General features: G+C 44.4%; 1 protein-coding gene across 3 annotated transcripts in view; it reads left to right on the forward strand.

The window, feature by feature from the left end:
• Positions 1-23,363, forward strand: part of LOC132397421 (endoplasmic reticulum-Golgi intermediate compartment protein 2-like) — a 49,329-nt gene that overhangs the window by 3,700 nt on the left and 22,266 nt on the right. For all 3 annotated transcript variants that reach the window (XM_059976185.1, XM_059976184.1, XM_059976186.1), the window contains exons 2-7: positions 3,005-3,113; positions 12,914-12,960; positions 14,328-14,398; positions 20,287-20,327; positions 20,414-20,515; positions 22,329-22,424. In XM_059976185.1, coding sequence (XP_059832168.1) covers positions 3,005-3,113; positions 12,914-12,960; positions 14,328-14,398; positions 20,287-20,327; positions 20,414-20,515; positions 22,329-22,424 — 466 coding nt within the window. The remainder of the gene's footprint in view (positions 1-3,004; positions 3,114-12,913; positions 12,961-14,327; positions 14,399-20,286; positions 20,328-20,413; positions 20,516-22,328; positions 22,425-23,363) is intronic.

Consider the following 23,363-nt stretch of genomic DNA (forward strand, 5'->3'; position numbering starts at 1 on the left):
ACACGGTTCTGGAATAGTAAGTGTGTAGTAGAGAAAGGTGAGGCGGAACAAGTGATAAGGAGGACACATGTACAGAGGGATGGTCTGACTGAACATGGAGTTAAATGTGTTGAAAGAATAAGTAAATTTAGGAAGGACAACAAAATTCTAGGGACGTATAGCCCGATGGGAATTCGGGGAGCTGGGTTAAGCACAATAGGCAGCGATTCAAACAGAGGAGAAATGGGCTAAAAATTTTATATCTGAATGCAACAAGTGTCAGAAATAAGGTGGATGAGCTTGAAGCCCAGGTGCAAATGGGTAATTATGATGTTGGGATAGTGGAGACATGGCTGCAGGGAGATCAGACCTGGGAAATGAATGTACAAGGGTATACGTGCTATCGTAGGGACAGAAATGTGGGCAGAGGGGGTGGGGTGGCCCTGTTGGTGAGGAATGAGATTCAGTCCTTTGCAAGGGGGGGACATAGGGTCAGGAGAAGTAGAGTCTGTGTGGATAGAGCTGAGGAACAGTAAGGGCAAAAGGACCCAAATGGGTGTTGTCTACAGGCCACCAAACAGTAACATGGATATTGGGTGCAAGTTGAATAGGGAGTTAACATTGGCATTTGGCAAAGGTAATGTCGCAGTAGTTATGGGGGATTTCAACATGCAGGTGAACTGGGAGAATCAGGTTGGTACTGGACCACAGGATAGGGAGTTAAACAGGGGAAACTATGGAGCCATGAGGGAGGAGCTGGCCAAAGTTGACTGGACGGATAGCCTAGCAGAAAAGACAATGGCAGGTATTCTTGGGAATAATGCACAAGGTGCAAAATCAGTTCATTCCCCAGAGAAGGAAGGATTCAAAGGGGGAAAAGGGGCCACAGTGGTTGACAAAGGAAGTCAAAGATTGCATAGCATTTAAAAAAAGGAAGTATGACAGAGCTAAGGTGAGTGGGAGGACAGATGATTGGGAAGTTTTTAAGGAACAACAGAACTTAACTAAAAAAGACAATACGGGGAGAAAAAATGAGGTACAAACGCAAGCTAGCCAGAAATATAAAGGAAGATAGCAAAAGCTTTTTTAGGTATGTGAAGAGAAAAGATAGTCAAGAACAATGTTGGGCCCTTGAAGAATGAATTGGGTGAAATTGTTATGGGAAACAGAAATGGCAGAAGAATTTAATGAGTACTTTAGATCTGTTTTCACTAAGGAAGACACAAGCAATCTCCCAGATGTATGGAAGGGCCAAGGACATAGGGTAACAGAGGAAATGAAACAGATTGACATTAGGAAGGAAATGGTGATGAGTAGACTGATGAGACTGAAGGCTGACAAATCCCCAGGTCCAGATGGTCTGCATCCTAGGGTACTAAAGGAGGTGGCCCTGGAAATTGCAGATGCATTGGTAATCATGTTCCAATGTTCCTTAGATTCAGGATCAGCTCCTGAGGATTGGAGAATAGCTAATGTTATCCCACTTTTTAAGAAAGGAGGGAGGGAGAAAACAGAACTATCGACCTGTCAGCCTGACCTCGGTGGTGAGGAAGATGCTAGAGTCCATTATTAAGGATGAAATAGTGGCATATCTAGATAGCAGTGATAGGATCGGGCTGAGCCAGCATGGATTTACCAAGGGTAAATCATGCTTGACTAATCTGTTGGAGTTTTTCGAGGATGTAACCAGGAAGTTAGACAGGAGATCCAGTGGATGCAGTGTACCTCGATTTTCAGAAGGCATTTGATAAGGTCCCACATAGGAGATTGGTGGGTAAAATCAAAGCTCAGGGCATTAGGAGGAAGACATTGACATGGATAGAAAACTGGTTGGCAGATAGAAAGCCAAGGGTAGCGGGGAATGGGTGTTTCTCGGAATGGCAGGTGGTGACTAGTGAGGTGCCACAGGGCTCAGTATTGGGACCACAGCTGTTTACAATTTATGTCAATGATTTGGATGAAGGCATTGAAAATAACATCAGCAAATTTGCTGATGTTACTAAGCTGGGTGGCAGTGTGACATGTGATGAGGATGTTAGGAGAATTCAGGGTGACTTGGATAGGCTGGGTGAGTGGGCAGATACTTGGCAGATGACATTTAATGTGAATAAGTGTGAGGTTATCCACTTTGGGAGTAAGAACAGGAAGGCAGATTATTATCTGAATGGTGTAGAGTTAGGTAAGGGAGAAATGCAGAGATCTAGGAGTCCTTGTTCATCAGTCACTGAAGGTGAATGAGCAAGTGCAGCAGGCAGTGAAGAAGGCTAATGGAATGTTGGATGTTGGTCTTTATTACAAAGGGAATTGAGTACAAGAGCAAGGAAATCCTCTTGCATTTGTACAGGGCCCTGGTGAGACCACACCTGGAGTATTGTGTACAGTTTTGGTCTCCAGGGTTAAGAAAGGACATCCTGGCTGTCGAGGAAGTGCAGCGTACATTCACGAGGTTAATTCCTGGGATGTCTGGACTGTCTTACGCAGAGAGGTTAGAGAGACTGGTCTTGTACACGCTGGAATTAAGGAAATTGAGAGGGGATCTGATTGAAACATATAAGATTATTAAGGGATTGGACAAGTTAGAGGCAGGAAATATGTTCCAGATGCTGGGAGAGTCCAGTACCAGAGGGCATGGTTTGAGAATAAAGGGTAGGTCATTTAGGACAGAGTTAAGGAAAAACTTCTTCTCCCAGAGAGTTGTGGGGGTCTGGAATGCACTGCCTCAGAAGGCAGTGGAGGCCAATTCTCTGGATGCTTTCAAGAAGGAGCTAGATAGGTATCTTATGGATAGGGGAGTCAAGGGATATAGGGACAAGGCAGGAACCGGGTATTGATAGTAGTTGATCAGCCATGATCTCAAAATGGCGGTGCAGGCTTGAAGGGCCGAATGGTCTACTTCTGCACCTATTGACTATTGTTCTATCAAAAGATCAATTCTATATTCTGTCTGAGGAACTCCATCTGACAAATGAAGATGGTTGGATTGTACAGAAGGTTCACTAATTTACCTTCATTTCTTTCTTTGCAGTTTCTCTGCTCACACTCGCCCTGATATCTGCACTAACTGTGGGAGAGTACTGTTACTACTGCAACACCTGGATTAACTACAGCTACCAAGTGGACACAAATATGTCCAGGTACAATTTACAGATGTTTCCTTACATTAGTTTTTAGAGTTAGGAATGACACAGGCACTTATGATAAAATAAGATTAAGATTAACTTTTTGTCACACGTACATTGAAACATGATTTGTGTCAAATCAAATCAGTGAGGATTGTACTGAGCAGCCTATAAATATCACCATACTCCCGATGCTAACATTTTAAAAATTATTTATCCACCTCTCTATTTATTGAGATACACAGGGAACAGGCCTTTTTGGCACTTTGAGCCCCACCATTCAGCAATCCCTCGATTAACCCTAGCCTAATTACAGGACAATTTGCAATGACCAATTAACCTACCAGCTGGTAAATCTTTGCACTGTGGGAGGAAACCAGAGCATAGAACCATAGAACATTACAGCACAGAAACAGGCCTTTTGGCTGTGCCGAACCATTTTTCTGCTTAGTCCCACTGACCTGCACCTAGACCATATCCCTCCATACACCTCTCATCCATGTACCTGTCCAAGTTTTTCCTTAAATGTTAAAAGTGAACGCACATTTACTACTTCATCTGGCAGCTCATTCCACACTCCCACCACACTCTGTGTGAAGAAGCCTCCCCTAATGTTCCCTTTAAACTTTTCCACCTTCACCCTTGACCCATGTCCTCTGGTTTTTTTCTCCCCTAGCTTCAGTGGAAAAAGCCTGCTTGCATTCACTCTATCTATACCCATCATAATTTTATACACCTCTATCAAATCACCCCTCATTCTCCTACGCTCCAGGGAATAAAGGAAACCTGGGGCGGTCATCTGGAGGAAACCCTTGCGGTCATGGGGAGAATGTTCAGACCTTTACAGGCAGTGGCAGGCAGACATAGCACGCCCAGCTTACTAACCCTACCCTCAGGAAAACCGGAGCACCGGGAGGAACCCATGGAGTCACGGAGAGTGCAGTGCAGGCGGATAATAAGGTGCAAGGACGATGACAAGGTAGATTTGGAGATCAAGAGTTCATCATAGAGCATTATGGCAAACAAGCCCTTTGGCCCATCTAGTCCATGCCGAACTGTTATGCTGTTTTCTCCCATCGACCTCCACCTGGACCTTATTTATCCATACCCCTCCCATCCACATACTTATCCAAATGCAGAAATCAAACCCATATCCACCATTTCAACTGGCAGCCCATTCCACACTCACATCACCCTCTGAGTGAAGAAGTTCTGCTTAAATATTTCACCTTTCACCCTTAACCCATGACCTCTCATTGTAGTCCCACCCAACCTCAATGGAAAAAGCCTGCTTGTATTTACCCTATCTATACCTCATAATTTTGAATACCTCCAAGTCTCCTCTCATTCTCCTGCACTCCAGGGAGTAAAGTCCTAACCCATTGAACCTTTCCCTAGAACTCAATTCATCGTCGTCATACAAGAGGTCCGTTCAAAGAAGCTGCACTTGAGCCCAGTGGTACAGTTCTCTCCCAGTGAGGAGGGGAGGCAAGAGAATGTCTGCGCTGGGAGGGGCTCTGTGATGGCTGCTTTCCCAGGGCAACGGAAAGTGCTGACGCTCCGTCACGGGATTTGGGGGCCACGGCCAAGGGCAGCATTGCTTGCTCCTCCCCAGCTCACTTATGAAAGTGGCAGTGAGCTGTTCTCTTGAACTACGGCATTCCCAGTGACAAAGGAAGACTATGGGGTTTTTGGAGGAAACAAGAACTGACGAGCCCTGCAGTCAATACTGAACATTGAAGCCCGAAGGTTGCTCAGAAGTCTGGAAACTGGAGCCCATTGGCTGGAGACCTGGATCTGAGAGTCTGCAAAAATTATTTGTTTATTTAGTGACACAGGCCATTCTGGCCTACCAAATTGCAATGCCCAGCAACCCACCTATTTAAACCTAGCCTAATCACAGGACAATTTACAATGACCAATTACTCTACTAACTGCTACGTCTTTGGACTGTGGGAGGAAAATGGAAGGCGTGTCATGGTCCCATCTGGCAATTCCCCATTACCTCTTTAATTGAGCCCTAACCCCCTTGCCTGATTTCCAATCATTCCCAGTTCAGAAAATTACACACACCTGCTTCCCATCAGTAACTGCAGGATAAAAACCCTGGAATCACATCAAGGAACTGCCAGCTCGTTGGTCAACTCTTGTATGAGTAACCTCATCTCATGGTTGTTTAGGACTGTCAGTTCTAAGTTCTGCATCGTCTCTTGGATTCTCCACGTGAACCTTGTCTCTGTATAAAGACTCTCTGAGATACCAGCTCTGTTCACAGTGGTGCTAATGCCTAACAACTCTGCCTCAGTGCCTGTATCCTGCACCTGGGTTTGTCCCCAGCCACATCCTTGCAACAAGCAGTCCTCATGTACTCGGGAAGAATGTACAAACTCTTTTACATATGGTGCCAAAACTGAACTTTGAACTCTGATGCCTCAAGCCGTAATAACATCATGCTAACCACCACACTTCAGTGGCGTCTGGCTGTAAGTTCAGTGAGGAAGTCATAGTTCCAGTGTCTGTGAGTCTGAAGAGGCCTGTCCTGCTGTTGGAGGTGTGCGTGTGTGTCTGATGATGCTTGCAGGCTACCTTCAGAACATCTTTAGTTTGATGCATTTCACTGTATGTTTTGATGTAATGTGATAAATCTGATCCTGAAAGGCCTGTCTAGAGTGGATGTGGAGAGGATGTTTCCTATGGTGGGGGAGTCTAGGACCAGAGGACACAGATAGAGTGGATGGGGAGAGGGTGTTTCCTATGGTGGGAGAGTCTAGGACCAGAGGACTCGGTCTCAGAATAGAGCGATGTCTATTTAGAACAGGAGTAGTTTCTCAACCAGAGGGTAGTGAATATGAAGAAACCATTTCCACAGATGGTTGTGGAGGCCAAGTCACTGGATATATTTAAAGTGGAGGTTGGTAAGTTTTTGATTAGTCAGGGTATCAAAGATTATGGAAAGAAGGCAGGAGAATGGGGTCGATAGGGAAATTAAATTTCATAACCAGTGCAGTGGATGTTGTATACTTGGATTTCCAGAAGGCATTCAATAAGATGCCGCTCAAGAAACATAAATAAGATATGGATGCATGGAGTCGGAGGAAGTGTATTGGTATTGATGATGGATTGGTTAACCAATAGAAAGCAGAGAGTTGGTATGAATGGGTGTTTCTCCGGTTGGCAGTCGGTGGTGAGTGGGGTGCTGCAGGGGTTGGTGCTGGACCTACAGCTGGTCACCATTTACATTGATGATTTGGAAGAGGGGACTGAGTGTAGTGTAGCAAAATTTGCTGATGACACTAAACTGAGTGGGAAAGGATAGATAAGATAGAAGTAGGGAAGTTGTTTCCATTGGTAGGTGAGACTAGGGGACATCGCCTCAAGATTCAGGGGAAAAGGTGTGGGACAGATGAGGTGGTGAATTTTTCCCAGAGAGTGGTGAATTTGTGGAATTCTCTGCCCAGGTAAGCAGCTGAGGCTTCTTTACTAAGTATACTTAAGATGTAGTTAGATAGATTTTTACATAGATGGGGAATTAAGGGATATGGGGGGGGGGGAAAGGCAGGTAGATGGAGCTGAGTTTACGGACAGATCAGCCATGATCTTATTGAATGGTGGGGCAGGCTCGATGGGCCAGATGGCCTACTCCTGCTCCTATTTCTTATGTTCTTAAATCAGCCATGGTGAAATGGTGGAGCAGACTCAATGAGCCAAATGGCCAAATCTACTCCTATGTCTAATGGTCATAAAAAGCAGAATTTAGAATCAACGGCGATGAAGGAATGATGTCACATTGCCCACAGAATCTTCCCCGCATCTGTTGCACTGTGCAGGTAGGGGCGTTAAGCTGGGTAATTACAGTCCACCATAAAAATGGGAATCATCCTCTTCCAATAACTGGCATAAAAATTCCAATTGTTCTGACCCAGTGAGTATTTCCTGGGTTGCCTGTCCATTGTATTTTCCCTGTAGCCATAGCAATACAGTCTGCAACACCAAATGCTGGAGCAACTCAGCAGATCAGAATCAGAATTACGTTTGATATGACTGGCATACGTTGTGAAATCTGTTGTTTGCGGAATCAGTACATTACAATATATAAAAACACTATAAATTACAATAAGAAATATGTCTAAATTTAAATTAAGTAGCACAAAAAGAAAAAAAAGTAGTGAATTAGTTGGAGCGTAGAAGGTTGAGGGAGACTTGATAGAGGTATTTAGAATTATGACAGGGATAGATAGAGTTGACATGGATAGGCTTTTTCCATTGAGAGTAGGGAGATTCAAACAAGAGGACATGAGTTGAGAGTTGGGGGGCAAAAGTTTAGGGGCAACACAAGGGGAATTTCTTAGAGTGGTAGCCGTGTGGAACGAGCATCCAGTAGAAGTGGTAGAGGCAGGTTTGGTATTGTCATTTGAAGTAAAATTGGATAGGTATATGGACAGGAAAGGAATGGAGGGTTATGAGCTGAGTGTGGGTCAGTGGGACTAAGTGAGAGTAAGTGTTCAGCACGGACTAGAAGGGCCAAGATGGCCTGTTTCCCTGCTGTAATTGTTATGGTTATATGTGCATGGGTTCAATCTCCATTCAGAAATTGGTTGGCTGAGGGGAAGAAGCTGCTCCTGAATCACTGAGTGTGTGTCTTCAGGCTCCCGTACCTCCTCCCTGATGGCTGAGGGGAAGAAGCTGCTCCTGAATCGTTGTGTGTGTCTTCAGGCTCCTGTACCTCCTCCCTGATGGCTGAGGGGAAGAAGCTGCTCCTGAATCGCTGAGTGTGTGTCTTCAGGCTCCTGTACCTCCTCCCTGATGGCTGAGGGGAAGAAGCTGCTCCTGAATCATTGAGTGTGTGTCTTCAGGCTCCTGTACCTCCTACCTGATGGCTGAGGGGAAGAAGCTGCTCCTGAATCGCTGAGTGTGTGTCTTCAGGCTCCTGTACCTCCTACCTGATGGCTGAGGGGAAGAAGCTGCTCCTGAATCGCTGAGTGTGTGTCTTCAGGCTCCTGTACCTCCTACCTGATGGCTGAGGGGAAGAAGCTGCTCCTGAATCGCTGAGTGTGTGTCTTCAGGCTCCTGTACCTCCTACCTGATGGCTGAGGGAAAGAAGCTGCTCCTGAATCGCTGAGTGTGTGTCTTCAGGCTCCTGTACCTCCTCCCTGATGGCTGAGGGGAAGAAGCTGCTCCTGAATCGCTGAGTGTGTGCCTTCAGGCTCCTGTACCTCCTCCCTGATGGCGGAGGGGAAGAAGCTGCTCCTGAATCGCTGAGTGTGTGTCTTCAGGCTTCCTGATGGTGGCAATGAGAAGAGTACATTCTCTGGGTCCTTTGTGACGGATGCCACCTTTTTGAGGCGTCGCTACTTGATGTCCTGAATGAGCCTTGTGCCCATGAAGGAGCTGACTGAGCTTTCAACTCTCTGCAACTTAATTCCATCCTGTGCAGTATCCCTGCCCCCTACCCCTACCAGACGGTGATGCAGCCAGTTAGAATGCTCTTCACAGTACATCTGTAGAAATTTGCAAGTCTTTGGTGACATACCAAACCTCCTCAAACTCCCAATGAAATATAGACACTGCTGTGCCTTCTTTGTAATTACATCAATATGCTGGGCCCAGGATAGATCCTCAGAGCTGTTAACATCCAGGAACTTGAGAATGTTACTTGGGTTTTACAGAATCTCATGTGTTAGTGATTATATTCTGCATTGTTTTGTTTATTGTTTGCATGACCCTGATGTACATATGTACTCAGTGATCTGCCTGGATGGGCACGCAAACCAAACTCACTACATGTGTCAACAATAAGACAGTTACTAAATCTAAATTTCTACTAATATCCTTTGAATACACTGGGAGCTAATATTCTGTAAATTGTAAACCAATTTTAATTTGTTCAGAATATATTAGCCCAGAGAGCATCAGCACAGTAGTGTAGCAGTTAGATTTAAAGAGTCATTGAAAAACACAAAACAGAAACCAGCTCTTCAGCCCATCCAGCCCCCCTTGCCCCTACCATCCATGTACCTATCCAAAATTAAACGTTAACATCAAGCTTGCATCTACCACTTGCACTATCAGCTCGTTCCACACTTTCATAACCCTCTGTGTGAAAGTTTCCCCTCAGCTTCCACTTAACTTCTCACCTTTCACTCTTAACCCGTGACCTTGTGGAATATGTGGATTTCCTCCAGTTGATCTAGTGTCCTCTCACAGTCCGAAGACATATCAGTTTGTAGATTAGTTGATCATTGTAAATTGTTCTGTGATTAGGCTAGGGTTAAATCGGCAGGATGTTGGGCCAGAAGGGCCTGTTCGCCACTGTATCTCTAAATAAAAATAAGTAAATAAATAAAATTAGACTACCTGAGATCTGAGACAGTAACAGTACATCATGGATTTAAAGGTTCAGATTAAATGAACAGGCCATGATTAGAATGTGGATCTTAACGATGACAAAATTGAGGTCACTGCGATAAGAGACTTGTGATCGTCGCTATCTTCTAGCCTGAAGACCATGGTGCCTTCATGTCCGTGGGTATTAGTATTGTCTGGATGTAGATGGCCTTGGGAACTGGAGGTGAACGGAATGGGGGCGGGTGGAAGGGAGAATTGACGAAAGGGACCTGAGAGTCAAAGGCCAATGGCTGGCATGGAATCATAAGACACAGGAGCAGAATTAGGCATTCAGCCCATCAAGTCTGCTCCACTGTTCCATCATGGTTGTTTTACTATCCCTCTCAACCCCGTTCTCCTGTCTGTTTTATTTGGAGGTACAGCCCTTCCAGCCCAATGAGCCCGCCCCCTCCAACAATCCACACGTTTAATACCAGCCTAATCACAGAACAATTTAGACATGTCTGGACTGTGGCAGGAAACCAGAGCATCCGAAGGAAAACCACGTGTACACAGGAAGGAAACTTCCTTACCGCGGATGCCAAAATTGAACTTTGGACCCTGACACCCCAAGCTGTAATAGTGTTGATAGCGTCAATTTAACCGCAATGCTACAAAGCAGCACCCATAAGCATCGATGCCCTTACTAATCAGGGATCTATCAACCTCCGCTTTAAATATTCTCAATAACTTGGCTTCCACAGATTCATTGCCCTCTGGCTAAAGGACTTCCTCCTCTCTGTTCTATTGATGGGCTGAAGGGGCTATTTCAGGGTGGTACAAGCGTGGGATTTCCCAAGGCCTACACCAGAAAGGGTCACAGGCTGCAGCCTACCATCACTGAAGATTTGTACGTGTCCACAAAAACGTGGCAGTAGGATCATGGCAGACGCCACCCATGCTGCAAATTGCCTTTCCCAAAAGCTCAGACTGGGGAAATCCTGCAAAAACTCGCTTCTGGAAAGTGCTCTAGGGCTATTAAAACAAAAACTTCATGCCAACTGAAAAGTTTCTTCCCCCAGGTAGTAAATCTGATCAATCATTCTTAATTAACCTCCCCACCCCCTTCTATCCATTACCTCAGTCATTGCATTGAACTGTAAACACTTTAAACCATTTGGTATAATTCTGATTATATTATAAATGCATGCTGGTATTTACGTATTTATGCACATTATATTCCACATCTGGTGCTCCCGGTGTGACCTCCTGTATATCGGTGAGATGAGTTGTAGATTGGGAGACTGTTTTGCAGAGTACCATGCTCCATCCGCTAGAAGCAGTGGGATCTCCCAGTGGCCATCCATTTTAATTCCATTCCCCATTCCCATCCACTGTCGTGATGAGGCCACACTCAGGTTGGAGGAACAACACCTTGTATTCCATCTGGGTAGCCTCCAACCTGATGATTCCTCAAACTTCTGGTAATGCCCCCAACCCCACCTCCTTTGCCATTCCCCAAACCCTTTTCCCTCTCTCAACCTTATCTCCTTGCCTTCCCATCACCTCCCCCTGGTGCTCCTCTCCCCTTCTGTTCTCTCCTATCAGACTCTCCCTTCTCTAGCCCTGTATCTCTTTCTCAACTTCCCAGCTCCTTAATTCATCCCTCCCCTCCCTGTTTCACCTGTCACCTTTGTTTCTCTCTCCCTTCCTCCCATCTTTTAAATCTACTCCTCATCTTTTTTTCCTCAGGTTCTGCTGAAGGGTTGTGGCTGGAAACGTCGATTGAACTCTTTTCCATAGATGCTGCCTGTCCTACTAAGTTCTTCCAGCATTTTGTGTGTGTTGCTCAGATTTCCAGCATCTGCAGATTTTCTTTTGTTTGTGACTTAACATCTAACTGTATTTTTATATAATTCTTTATAATTGTTGAAAGTTGTCTTTATTGTATGACACACCAAGAAACCACAGCAAATTCCTAATCCACATAAATGGTCATTTGTTAGGTACACCTGCTCATCAATGCAAATATCTGATCAGCCAATTGTGTGGCAGCAACTCAATGCATAAAAGCATGCAGACGTGGTCAAGAGGTTCAGTTGTTGTTCAGACCGAACATCAGAATGGGGAAGGACTGTGATCTGAGTGACTGACTGCGGAATGATTGTTGGTGCCAGACCTGGTGGTTTCAGCATCTCAGAAACTGCTGACATCCTGGGATTTATATGCACAGCAGTCTCTACAGCTCACAGAGAATGGTGCGAGAAACAACAAAAAAAAACACACTCAATGTGCAGCAGTTCTGTGGGCAAAAATGCTTTGTTAATGAGAGATTTCAGAGGAGAATGGCCAGACTGCTTCAAACAGACAACAGTAACTCAAATAACCATGTGTTTAAAACAGTGGTGTGCAGAAAGTCTTTCTGAATGCACATCACGTTGAAATGGACGGGCTACAGCAGCAAAGGGCCACAACCACACACTCACTGAACACTTTATTATGTAGACCCAATAAAGTGGCCATTGAGTGTATATGGTGAATAAAGTTGAATCTTGATCCTTGACTGCAGCCAGGCCTCTGCCCCACAATTATCAGACTCCTGAACAGACCTCGTTTCCATTACAGATAAACTCTTCATCTCTTAACATACCTTACCTTTTCCCTTCTAGAGATTAGATTTGCTTTATTCCTCACATGTACATAAAAATGTCAGAACGTACAGTGAAATATGTCGTTCGTGATAACGACCAACACAGTCCGAGGATGTTCTGGGGCCAGCCCACAGGTATCGCCATGTTCCAGTGTCAACATAGCTTGCTTACAACTTACTAAACCTCACCAACCTGAAACAGATACAACACAGTAACAGGCCCATGCCCCACAATTATGTACATGCATGACCAATTAAATGACCAACCAGTACGTCCTTGGAATGTGGGAGGAAACCAGAGCACCCAGAGAAAATCCACATGGTTTCGGGGAGAATATATGGTACAAGCTCCTTACCAACAGGGGCAGGAATTGAATCCAGGTCATTGGCTCTCTGAAATGTTAGGATGATGGGCTTACTGCTTCGCTGCTGAGTCTCCACTCCTAATCGTATCTGACTACCTGTTAGGTGGTTTCTCTGTAACACTAACACACAACTCTACATTCTATTATATTACTGTTCTTCATGCTGGATGCTCAATGGCTTCACTTTACACATCTGAGACACACTGAGGTTCAATTTCCACAGCGTGCTGAGGTAGAAGAATTTGCGGCCTGCTCTAGTTTCTGTGCAAACCCTGAGGGCACGATATCCCCTGGGACTTTCGTTCAGGAAGTGAGCGGCACACCCAGAAGTTCATTACATGTGAGACAGAAATTGGTGGATCTTAAGAGAATCAAGAAAGCTAGGAAGATGTTAGGGCAGGACATTTGAGATGAACTTACTGAGTTAATCTTCCCTTGTTAATTTGATTTCCTAAACTAGTTTTGTTTTATTTCAGCAAGCTACAGGTAAACATCGACATTACAGTGGCCATGAAGTGTGACTGTAAGTATCTGCTGATGTTTTATTTCGAGATACGGCACGGTAACAGGCCCTTCCAGCCCAATGAGCCTGCAATGCCCAATTACACCCATGTGACCAATTAACCTACCAACCCATACGTGAAATGTGGGAGGAAACCAGAGCACTCGGGGGAGACCTATGCAGTCATAGGGAGAACGTACAGACAAAGGTAGGAATTGAACCCCAGTCGCTGGTGCGGTGAAGCACTGTGCTTCCATGTGGAGTCACTCAGTTCATGGACAGGAGAGATTTAGAGGGCTTGGGGCTAATGTGGGCAGGTAAGAACAGCTCACTGGGCAACACAATTAGCATAAACAAAGGGTCTTTTTCATGCTGTAGTCCCATTGATTTTGTTCTAGGTAGACCATGAGGACCTGAACACTGGTAGTACATATTCTACTATTAGTTTGTTTAGCAAGCACAGGGGTTCCCAACCTGGAATCCATCAGCCCTTTGCTTAATGGCATAAATAAAGGTTGGGAACCCCTGGGTTAGAGATGCAATGTGGAATAGGCAACAACCAATTAACCTACCCAGTATGTCTTTGGATTGTGGGAGGAAACCAGAACCTGGAAAAAAAACCCATGCATTCCACAGGGAGGACATACAGTAACTCCTTACAGATGACAATGGGATTGAACTCCAAACTCTGACACTCTGAGCTGTAATAGCATCACACTAACCACTACACTACCATAGTAATTTTACAGAGGTAACTTCCATTTACCATTTCTCATGCCCATTTTACCAGCTTACCAGTCTCATTCTGTGGCTAAAGAATGTCTTGTTCTCTACCAAAACCACAACCAATCTTCATGTCTTTTTCCAGTCAGAGCACCAGCACGGTTGCCTAGTGATTAGTGCATCGCTTTACAGAATCAGACGGCAATTACTGATCAGGGTTCAATTCCCACCACAGGCTGTAAGGAGTTTGTACGGTTTCCCTGTGACTGCATTGGTTTCCTCAGAGTGCTCCAGTTGCCAAGACGTACGGGTTAGGGTTAGTGAATTGTGGGCATGTTACTTTGGAACCGGAAGCTTGGCAGCACTTGCCCAGCAGAATCCTCACTGATTTGATTTGACACCAACAATGCAATTCATTGTATGTTTCAATGTACATTTGACAAATAAGGTGATTTTTTAATCTTTAAAATCTTTTAAAGTTTCTGTACATTGGTTGCTTTGTTTGTGTGTAGTTTTTCATCAATTCTATTGTATTTCATTGTTCCATTGTGAATACCTGCAAGAAAATGAATCTCAGTGACATGTACTTTGAACCTTCTGCTAAGTTATCAAAGCAAAAAGAAAATGAGCCTAAGGTCATTTCTGTTGGTTTTTTTGGTCCGAAGATATAGGAGCAGACATCACTGAGCAATTGGATAGGCAAGTCCGTGGGTCGGAGGATTTTCAATATGAGCCTGTGAGTTTTTATTTTCACTTCATGTGCTGATTTTTACACAATCTTGTGAGTTTGCTCAGCACTACCGAAAAGGCTGGTTTAGCACTGGGTAATGTACACAGACTCGGAGCCTGGAAATGCTGTTGTCCTTGTTAGAAGAATAAAATCTCAAAGGTTCATTGATGCACCAAGTCAGGGAGCCATTTGAGGGGATTGTGGACACAATTCACCACACCGACAAAGTAAGTTCAAACCAAATTATTATCAAAGTATAGTACTATACATACACCTTATTCACACTGGTTCAGGACCCTGATGGTTATGACTGTTCCTGAACCAGGTGGTGTGTCCTGAGGCTCCTGCACCACCTTCCCAATGACAGCAGCGAGAAGAGAGCATGGCCTGGATGGTGGGGTCCCTGATGTTTCCTGGTGGCAGGTATCACATAGAAAGAAGCCATTCAGTCTAAGTGGCTTCATGGAGGCGCACAGCTCAAATACAGTCCATTGGCCCAGCTTTCCATGTTGACCAAGTTACGTACTTTGGTCTACCTTGACATGTTGCTTGTCAGTCTTTGTTTATGCATAGCTGTTCATTGTCCTTGCACGTTGCCTCGTTATCTCTTTGCTGTGTGCAGTTTTTCATCGATTCTATTAAGTTTCTTTGTAATCACTGAGAATGGCGACAAGAAAATGAACCTCAAGGTATTACGTGGTAACACAGAACATAGAGCGCTACACAGCAGTATCACCATGTTGGTTGTTTGTCAGTTTTTGTCCGCTTTTCATAAATTCTATTGTATTTCACGTTCTACAGTGAATGCCTGCAAGAAAATGAATTCCTATATTGAAATCAAACCCACATCCACCTCTTCTGCTGGCAACTCATTCTATCCTCTGAGTGAAGAAGTTCCCCCTCAGGATCCCCTGAAACATTTCACCTTTCACCCTTAACCTATGACTTCTAGTTCTAATCTCACCCGCCCTCAATGGGAAAATACACACACAATGCTGGAGGAGCTCAGCAGCTCAGGCAGCATCGGTGGGGAAAAAATAAACAGTCGATGTTTGGGCCAAGGCACAGTGGGGAAAAACTTGCTTGTAGACCCCTCATAAGTTTGTATACCTCTAACAACTGTCCCCTCATTCTCCTACGCTCCAGGGAATAAAGTCCTAACCTATTTAATCTTTCCCTACAACTCAGAGCCTCAAGCCCCAGCAACATCCTTGTAAATTTTCTCTGCATTTTTCAATCTTATTTGCATCTTTCCTGTAGGTGGGTAAACAAAACTGCACATGATACTCCAAATTAGGCCTCACCAACGACTTATACAATTTCATCATTTTTATCCCAACTCCTGTACTCGGTACTTTCATTTATGAAGAACAATGTGCTAGTAGCTTTCCTTACAACACTATCTACCTGTGATGTCACTTTTAAAGAAGTATGGATCTGTTATCCCAGATCCCTCTGTTCTACGGTACTCCTCGGTGCCCTACTACTCATCGTGTAAGACCTACCCTGGTTGGTCCTCCAAAAGTCCTATACTCCACTATCGTCTGCATTAAATTTCATCTGCCATTTTTCAGCCCATTTTTCCAGCTGGTCCAGGTCCCACTATAAGCTTTGAAAGTCTTCCTCGTCGTCCATTACATCCTCAATCTTGGTGTGTTACGTATTCAGGCAACAATAAATATACGAGTTTGGCAAGGGTTTCTTATAACAAACAACACATTTATTAAACACAGAAAACAAACCCCCCAAAAGTAAACAAACACTACCGTAACCGGAAACAGCTGCTGAGCGGCAGCCCAAACAGTTCGTAAAGTGATATTCCAAAAACAGTTCTTTAAAGTGGTATTGCCAAAAGTTCGATATGCTCACAGTCCATTTAAAAGGAGAGACTTTACAGGACGATTTAGGTTCTCTTTCACGTCGCTTGCTTCGATCCCCGACATCGAACTTCCCACGAAGAATTCACGAAACAGAACGGCTTAAAGGCACTGACCTTTCCTTCTCCACTACCTTCAATCCTTTCTGGTTACCCAGGGATTAACACGAAGATAGTCAACGAAATCCTTCCAAATAAGGATCAAACAAAGGTCGCCCCCGTTTCACCGTAGAAAGCGATTCTCCTTGATCTTTAACTTCCAACTTCGAATCTTCACTCTCCTCTAATTTCGAACTAACAGAATCATAAAGAACCTGCTGGCAATGACCTTTTAAACTTTAGCGTTAAATAAAAACTTCATCCTTCAGCTAAACTGCGTCATCTCTTAAAACACGCAGTGGCATGAAGTCAACCTGGCAAATCCAGCCACGAACTGCCCCTCCTCACAGGGTGGTTATAACCTGTAGTAAAAAAAAAACCTGTCACATGATCTCTACTGGCGGGAAAATGACGTCACCACCATCACAAGACCATCACCTCAAGTCCAGTACAGCTTCAACCCCAGTCACATGACAAGGGCTCCACTGTCATGTGTCACGAGTACGTAACAGGTGTCATCCACAAATTTGCTGATCCAGTTAACCACATTATCATCCAGATCATTTATATAGATGACAAACAACAGCAGACCCAGCACTGATTCCTGTGGCACTCCTCACAGGCCTCCTCAGAGAGGAAACCATCTACTACCCTCTTTGGCTTCTTCCGCAAAGTATATATCTAATCCAATTTACTACCTCACCTCAAATGCCAAGGAACTGAATCTTCTTGACCAATCTCCCATTCAGGACTTTGTCAAAGGCCTTGCCTTTATTAAAGTTCATGTAGACAACCCTCTTCAACTTTCCTGGTAATGTCTTTAGAAAATCTTTGTAAGCTTGGTTAGATATGACTTACCACACAAAGCCATGCTGACTATCCTTAATCAGTCCCTGTTTATCTAAATATTGATATATCTAGTCACCTTCTAACAGTTTTCCCACTACTGATGTCCGGTTCACTGGCCAATGATTTCCTGGTTTAATTTTAGAACCTTTCTTAAATAGCTGAACAACATTAGCTGTCCTCCAATTGTCTGGCACCTCACTCATAACTAAGGGTGTATTAAATATCTCTACTAGAGCCCCTGAAATTTCTCCACTGGCTTCCCACAGGGTCCAGGCCCTAGGGATTTATCCACCATAATTTGCCTCGAGACATCAAACACCTTCTCTGTATTCTCTATGGGGTCCATGACTTCACTGCTGCTTTGTCTCACATCTACAGACTCTGTGTCCAGCTTCCGAGTAAATATCGTTTCAAAAAATCCATTTAAGATCGCTCCCATCTCTTTTGGCTCCACACATAGATTACCATTCTGGTCTTCCAAAGGATCAATTTTGTCTCGCTATCATTTTTCCCTTAGTGTATCTGTAGAAGCCCTTGGCTTTCTCTTTCACCTTGTCAACTAGAGCAACCTGATGTCTTCTTTTAGCCTCCTGATTGCTTCCTTAAGTGTTCTCTTGCATTTCTTAGCCTCCGCAAGTAGCTCATTTGTTCTTGCCTGCCTACATCCGAACAAATTGGATGTCTTTCTCTAGAGAGGGGGAGGCTGAGGGGAGATCTGATCGAGGTTTATGTGAGGCATAAATACAGACAATATCTTTCTCCCAGGGTTGAAATATCTAACACCAGAGGGCATGGATTTTAGATGAGAAGGGGTCATTTCAAAGGAGATGTGAAAGACATTTTTTTTACACAGAGTGGTGGGTGTCTGGAAACTGCTGCCTAGGAGAGGCAGATCCATTAGAGACTATTAAGGGATACTTGGATAGGCACACGAAGGTGAGGAAAATGGAGGGATGTGGTCATTGTGTAGGCAGGTGGGATTAGTTTAATTGGCCACTTGATTACTAATTTATTTGGTTTGGCACAACTTTGTGGGATGAAGAGCCTGTTCCTGGGCTGTACTGCTCGATGTTCTATGGTGGATGCTTGCAACGCAATGCCTGAGGGAAGGCCTGGCGGGGGCATTTACAACAGAGGCTCTTAGATAAACATATATGATGTGTAAAGAACAGAGGGACATGGACCAGGTGTAGGCAGAAGGGATTAGGAATTATTAGTGTACATCTCTTCCAAAGATGAACAGGTTAATTGGTCACATGGGTGTAGTTGGGCTAGCTAGGCCTGTTATTGTGATGTATATCAAAATAAAAAAATGAAATGTAATTAGTTCACCACAACATTGTGGGCCAAAGGGCCTGATCTTGTGTAGCCTGTTCTGTTGTCTATTGTGTGACGAAATGCCTTACTGGTGTGAAGGTCACGGAGTGAGCAGTGTCCATGGTGATAATGAATACTGTAAATACAGTGACGGTCACACAACAGCAGAGTCGGATAAAGAATCCAGTGTAATCTACTACTGTGCAAAAAATACCTAAAACTACAGGTCATGGGTTCAGGGTGAAAGGGGAACCTGTGGGGAAAATTCTTCACTCAGGATGGTGAGAGAGTGGAATGAGCTGCCAGCGGTGGATGCGGGTTGGATTACAATTAAAGAGAAGTTTGTGTAAGTAGGTGGATGGGAAGTGAATGGAGGTCAAAGTCTGAGTACAGGTCAATGGGAAGGGCAGATTAATGGTTCAGCACAGACTAGAGGGGCCAAAGGGACTGGTTCTGTGGTATGGTGTATGACCTTAAGGAATGCTAAAGGGACAATATCAGCATCATCATTATGTGCCGTGCTGCATAGAGCGACTGATCTTGACCATGATTGTTCTCGGCAAATTTTTCCTATTGCCTTCTTCTGGACAGTGTCTTCACAAGATGGATGACTACAGCTATTATCAATACTCTTCGGAGATTGTTTGCCTGGAGTCTGTGGTCGCATAACCAGGGCTTGTGATATGCACCGGCTGTTCATATAACAATCCACCATCTGCTCCCATGGCTTCACATGACCCTGATCGGGGGCTAAGCAGGTGCTACACCTGGCCCAAGGGTGACCTGCAGGCTAGCGGAGGGAGGGATCGGCTTACACCTCCTTTGATAGAGATGTATCTCCAAGCCGCCATTCATAAAGTGACAATAACAGGATAAAATTTGTGAATTTATTATTTTACTGAGGAACAGTCAAAGACTTTGTTTTGCATATCACCCACCCAGATCATATCATCATGTCAGTGCATTGATGTTGAACAAAGGAAAGCACAAACAGAACGTAAAATAAAGTATTTCCGTTACAGAGAAGTGCAGTGCAGGCAGACAATAATGTGTAAGTAAAAGGTCTTGGCTTTCTATAAGATGGTTTCTTGACCTCGCAAGGTAAATTGTGAGGTGAAGGGTCTATCTTACAGAATAGCTAAGAGGTAGAGTTAAGAGTCCAAGAACATGGCACCATGGTAGCATACCGGTGCAGTGTTCTTACATTTCAATAGACAATAGGTGCAGAAGTAGACCATTCGGCCCTTCGATCCTGCACCGCCATTCTGAGATCATGGCTGATCATCTACTATCAATACTCGGTTCCTGCCTTGTCCCCAGATCCCTTGATTCCCCTATCCATAAGATACCTATCTAGCTCCTTCTTGAAAGCATCCAGAGAATTGGCCTCCACTGCCTTCCGAGGCAGTGCATTCCAGACCCCCACAACTCTCTGGGAGAAGTTTTTCCTTAACTAAAATTAAATTCCATCATCCTCTGTAAGGAACTTTGTACGCTCTCCCCATGTGTGCATGGGTTTCGTCCAGATGCTCCAGGTTCCTCCTACAGTCAGAAGACCTACCGGTTAGCAGGTTAATTGTCCTGTGATTAGACTAGAGTTAACTAGGTGTGTTGCTGGGTGGTATGGCTCATCAGCTAGAAGGGCTTGTTCCACATTGTAGAGTATCCCTTTATAAATAATAAACATCAGCACCACCAGGAAGGGGTGTGAGAGACCTGACTGATTCGTGTTATATCTTCCTTTGATATTTAGACCAACTTTGAGCTCTCAGCTAAGCACAGGGCCTGGCAGAGGTAAGTTTGGATAAGGATTGTCTCTGTAACATTTAGGTAAGTGCTTGTATGAACCAATCTTTATACAAGTTTACGATTCCCTGCAGGAAGATGAAGGATATTAATCGACAGCTGCAAATGGAACACAACCTCCTGGATTCTCTCATAAAGTCCTCGTTCAACTGGACAGCTCCAGCAGAGGGCCCAAGGTAAGGCTTTTGCTGATGGCACTGAGACAGAAAGTTTGAGTTTGGTATGTTCCTGTCAACCTTCACCAATTTTTAGTGCTGCAAAAAAAGCCTTCTATCTGGATCCATCATGACTTGGTATGGCGACTGCTCTGCCCTCCCTGACCGTGCACCCTATCAACTTCGAAGGATCTATGGATGTAGACCCCAAGATCCTTCTGTTCCTCCACACTGCCAAGAATTCTACCATTCACTCTGTATTTTTATCAGGCTTTCCCCCTCGGTTTAAATGCATGTCCTCCAACAATGGGCAACTCCACACTGAGAAAATGACTCTGTCCTGCTTTTCTAATCTCCAACTGTAGTGATGTGGTTGAGATGAGTATACCCCATCAAGTGACAGGCAGAATGGGGAAGAAATGTGATGAGTGACTTAGACCGGGGAATGACTCTTGGTACCAGACGGGCTGGTTTGAGTATCTCAGAAACTGCTTCTCTCCTGGGATTTTCATGCACAACAGTTTCTCGAGTTAACAGAGTAGGGCAGAAAACAAACATCCAATGAGTAGCAGTTCTGTAGGTGAAGGAGCATCATTAATGAGAGAGGTCAGAGGAGAATGGCCAGTCTGGTTCGAACTGACAGGAAAGCGACAGTAACTCAAATAACCACACGTTACAACAATGACATGCAGAAGAGCATCTCTGAACTCGGAACACATCAAAACTTGAAGTGGACGGGCTACAGCAGCAGAAGACCATGAACATTATAAACTTCCCAACTTTATAAAACTCTGATTAGCCACATCTGGATTATTGCATACAGGTCTGGTCGTTCAACTACAGGAAGGATCTTGAGGCTTTGGAAAGGATGCAGAAGAGCTTTACCTAGATTTTGCCTGGTTTAGAGGACACGTGCTACCATGAGAGGCTGGACAAACTTGGGTTGTTTTCTCTGGAACATCAGAGGCTGAGAGGAGATCTGATAGAGGTTTACAAGATAATAAGAGGCATAGAGTGGACAGGGAGCATCTGTTTCCCAGGGTTGAAGTGTCTGATACCAGAGGGCATGCACTGAAGGTGAGAGGGGGTAGGTTCAGGGGGAATGTGAGGGATAAATCTTTTTACTCAGAGTCATGGATGCCTGGAATGCACTGCTGGCTAAGGATGGTAGAGGCAAGTACATTAGAGGCTTTTAAGAGATGCCAGGATAGGAAGATGGAGGGATGTGGACATTGCGTAGGTAGGAGGGATCTGTGTTTGGGTGTTTTTGATTTGTTTTTGAGCAGGTTCAGCCTAGCATTATAGACTAAATGGCTTGTTCCTGTGTGGTACAGTTTTATGTTCTATGCACGTACACTCAGTGGCCACTTTATTTGGTAAAGGAGGTACCTATTAAATAGCTACTGTGCAAATGTTGTTAAATTCTAAAAAAAAAATTAGCTTTTAAGATTGTTCCTTTAATCCATATATGTTAAACTCAAGGCCAGAAGCTATATGTCAAAAGCTATTTGAGATGTACGCCATTGGGAACATTTGGTAGGTCGCAGGAGCTTATCCCCACTTACACATTCGGCTATAACAACCTTGCAGAACCAAACTGATAATAATTGTCTCAAATTCCACAGAAGCCGTGCCAATGGCTTGGGTGTTGGTGTCTGTGTTCCTCACAAGTCAAACTCTTCCCTCCTTGTCTCCCCCACCAACTGTAGTTAAGGGAATATTAATTAATTCAGCGCGCTGAAGGAAGGATTGGAGCTTGTGGACTTTGGTCTCCAACAGACTAAAGAAATCCACATAGACTACCTGAGACAATGTTTGTCTGTTTTTCTTTCAGAGATGCTGACTTGATTGACCCACCGAATGCTTGCAGAATTCACGGATCAACTGAGGTCAGCAAAGTATCAGGAAACTTCCACATTCTGGCTGGAAGGTGATTATGATCCCCAGGTACTCTGGGGTTGTATGTTTTGGGGTGGTAATTTGAAAATGTATTAGTATCATACGACATGGAAACAGGCCCTTCGGCCCAACTGGTCCGTGCTGACCAGACACTTAAAAAGGTGCCACACATGAGGCGGCTTAACAAGATAAAATTCTATAGCGTTACAGGAAAGGTACTGGCACGGATAGAGGACCGGCTGACAGCCTGCATGCAATGAGTGGGAATAAAGGGGGCCTTTTCTGGTTGGCTGCCAGTGGTGTTCCTCATGGGTCAGTATTGGGACCACTACTTTTCACATTGTTTATAAATAATTTAGATAATGGAATTAATGGCTTTGTGGCAAAGTTTATGGATGATATGAAGATTGGTGGCAGGGTAGGTAGTGCTGAGGAAGCAACGTGATTGCAGAAGGACTGAGACAAATTGGAAGAGTGGACAAAGAAGTGGCAGATGAAATACACTGTTGGGAAATGTATGATAATACATTTTGGCAAAAGGAACAATTGTGCAGACCATTATCTAAATGGGAGAAAGTTCAAACATCAGACGTGCAGAGGGACTGAAGAGTCCTCGTGCAAGACTCCCAGAAGGTTAATTTACAGGTTGAGTCTGTGGTAAAGAAGGCAAATGTAATGTTGGCATTTATTTCAAGGGGATAGAATATGAAAGCAAGGAAATGATGCTGAGGCTTTATAAGGCACTAGTCAGGCTGCACTTGTTGTACTATCAACAGTTTTGGGCCCTATATCTCAGAAGGGATGTGTTGTCATTGGAGAGAGTCCAGAGGAGGTTCATGAGGATGATTCCGGGAATGAAAAGGTTAACATATGAGGAGCATTTGGCAGCTTTGGGCCTGTACTCACTGGAATTGAGAAGAATGCAGGGGTATCTCATTGAAACCTACCAAATGATGAAAGGACTAGATAG

The sequence above is a fragment of the Hypanus sabinus genome, chromosome 7 (assembly GCF_030144855.1).
Source record: "Hypanus sabinus isolate sHypSab1 chromosome 7, sHypSab1.hap1, whole genome shotgun sequence".
Lineage (NCBI taxonomy): Eukaryota > Metazoa > Chordata > Chondrichthyes > Myliobatiformes > Dasyatidae > Hypanus > Hypanus sabinus.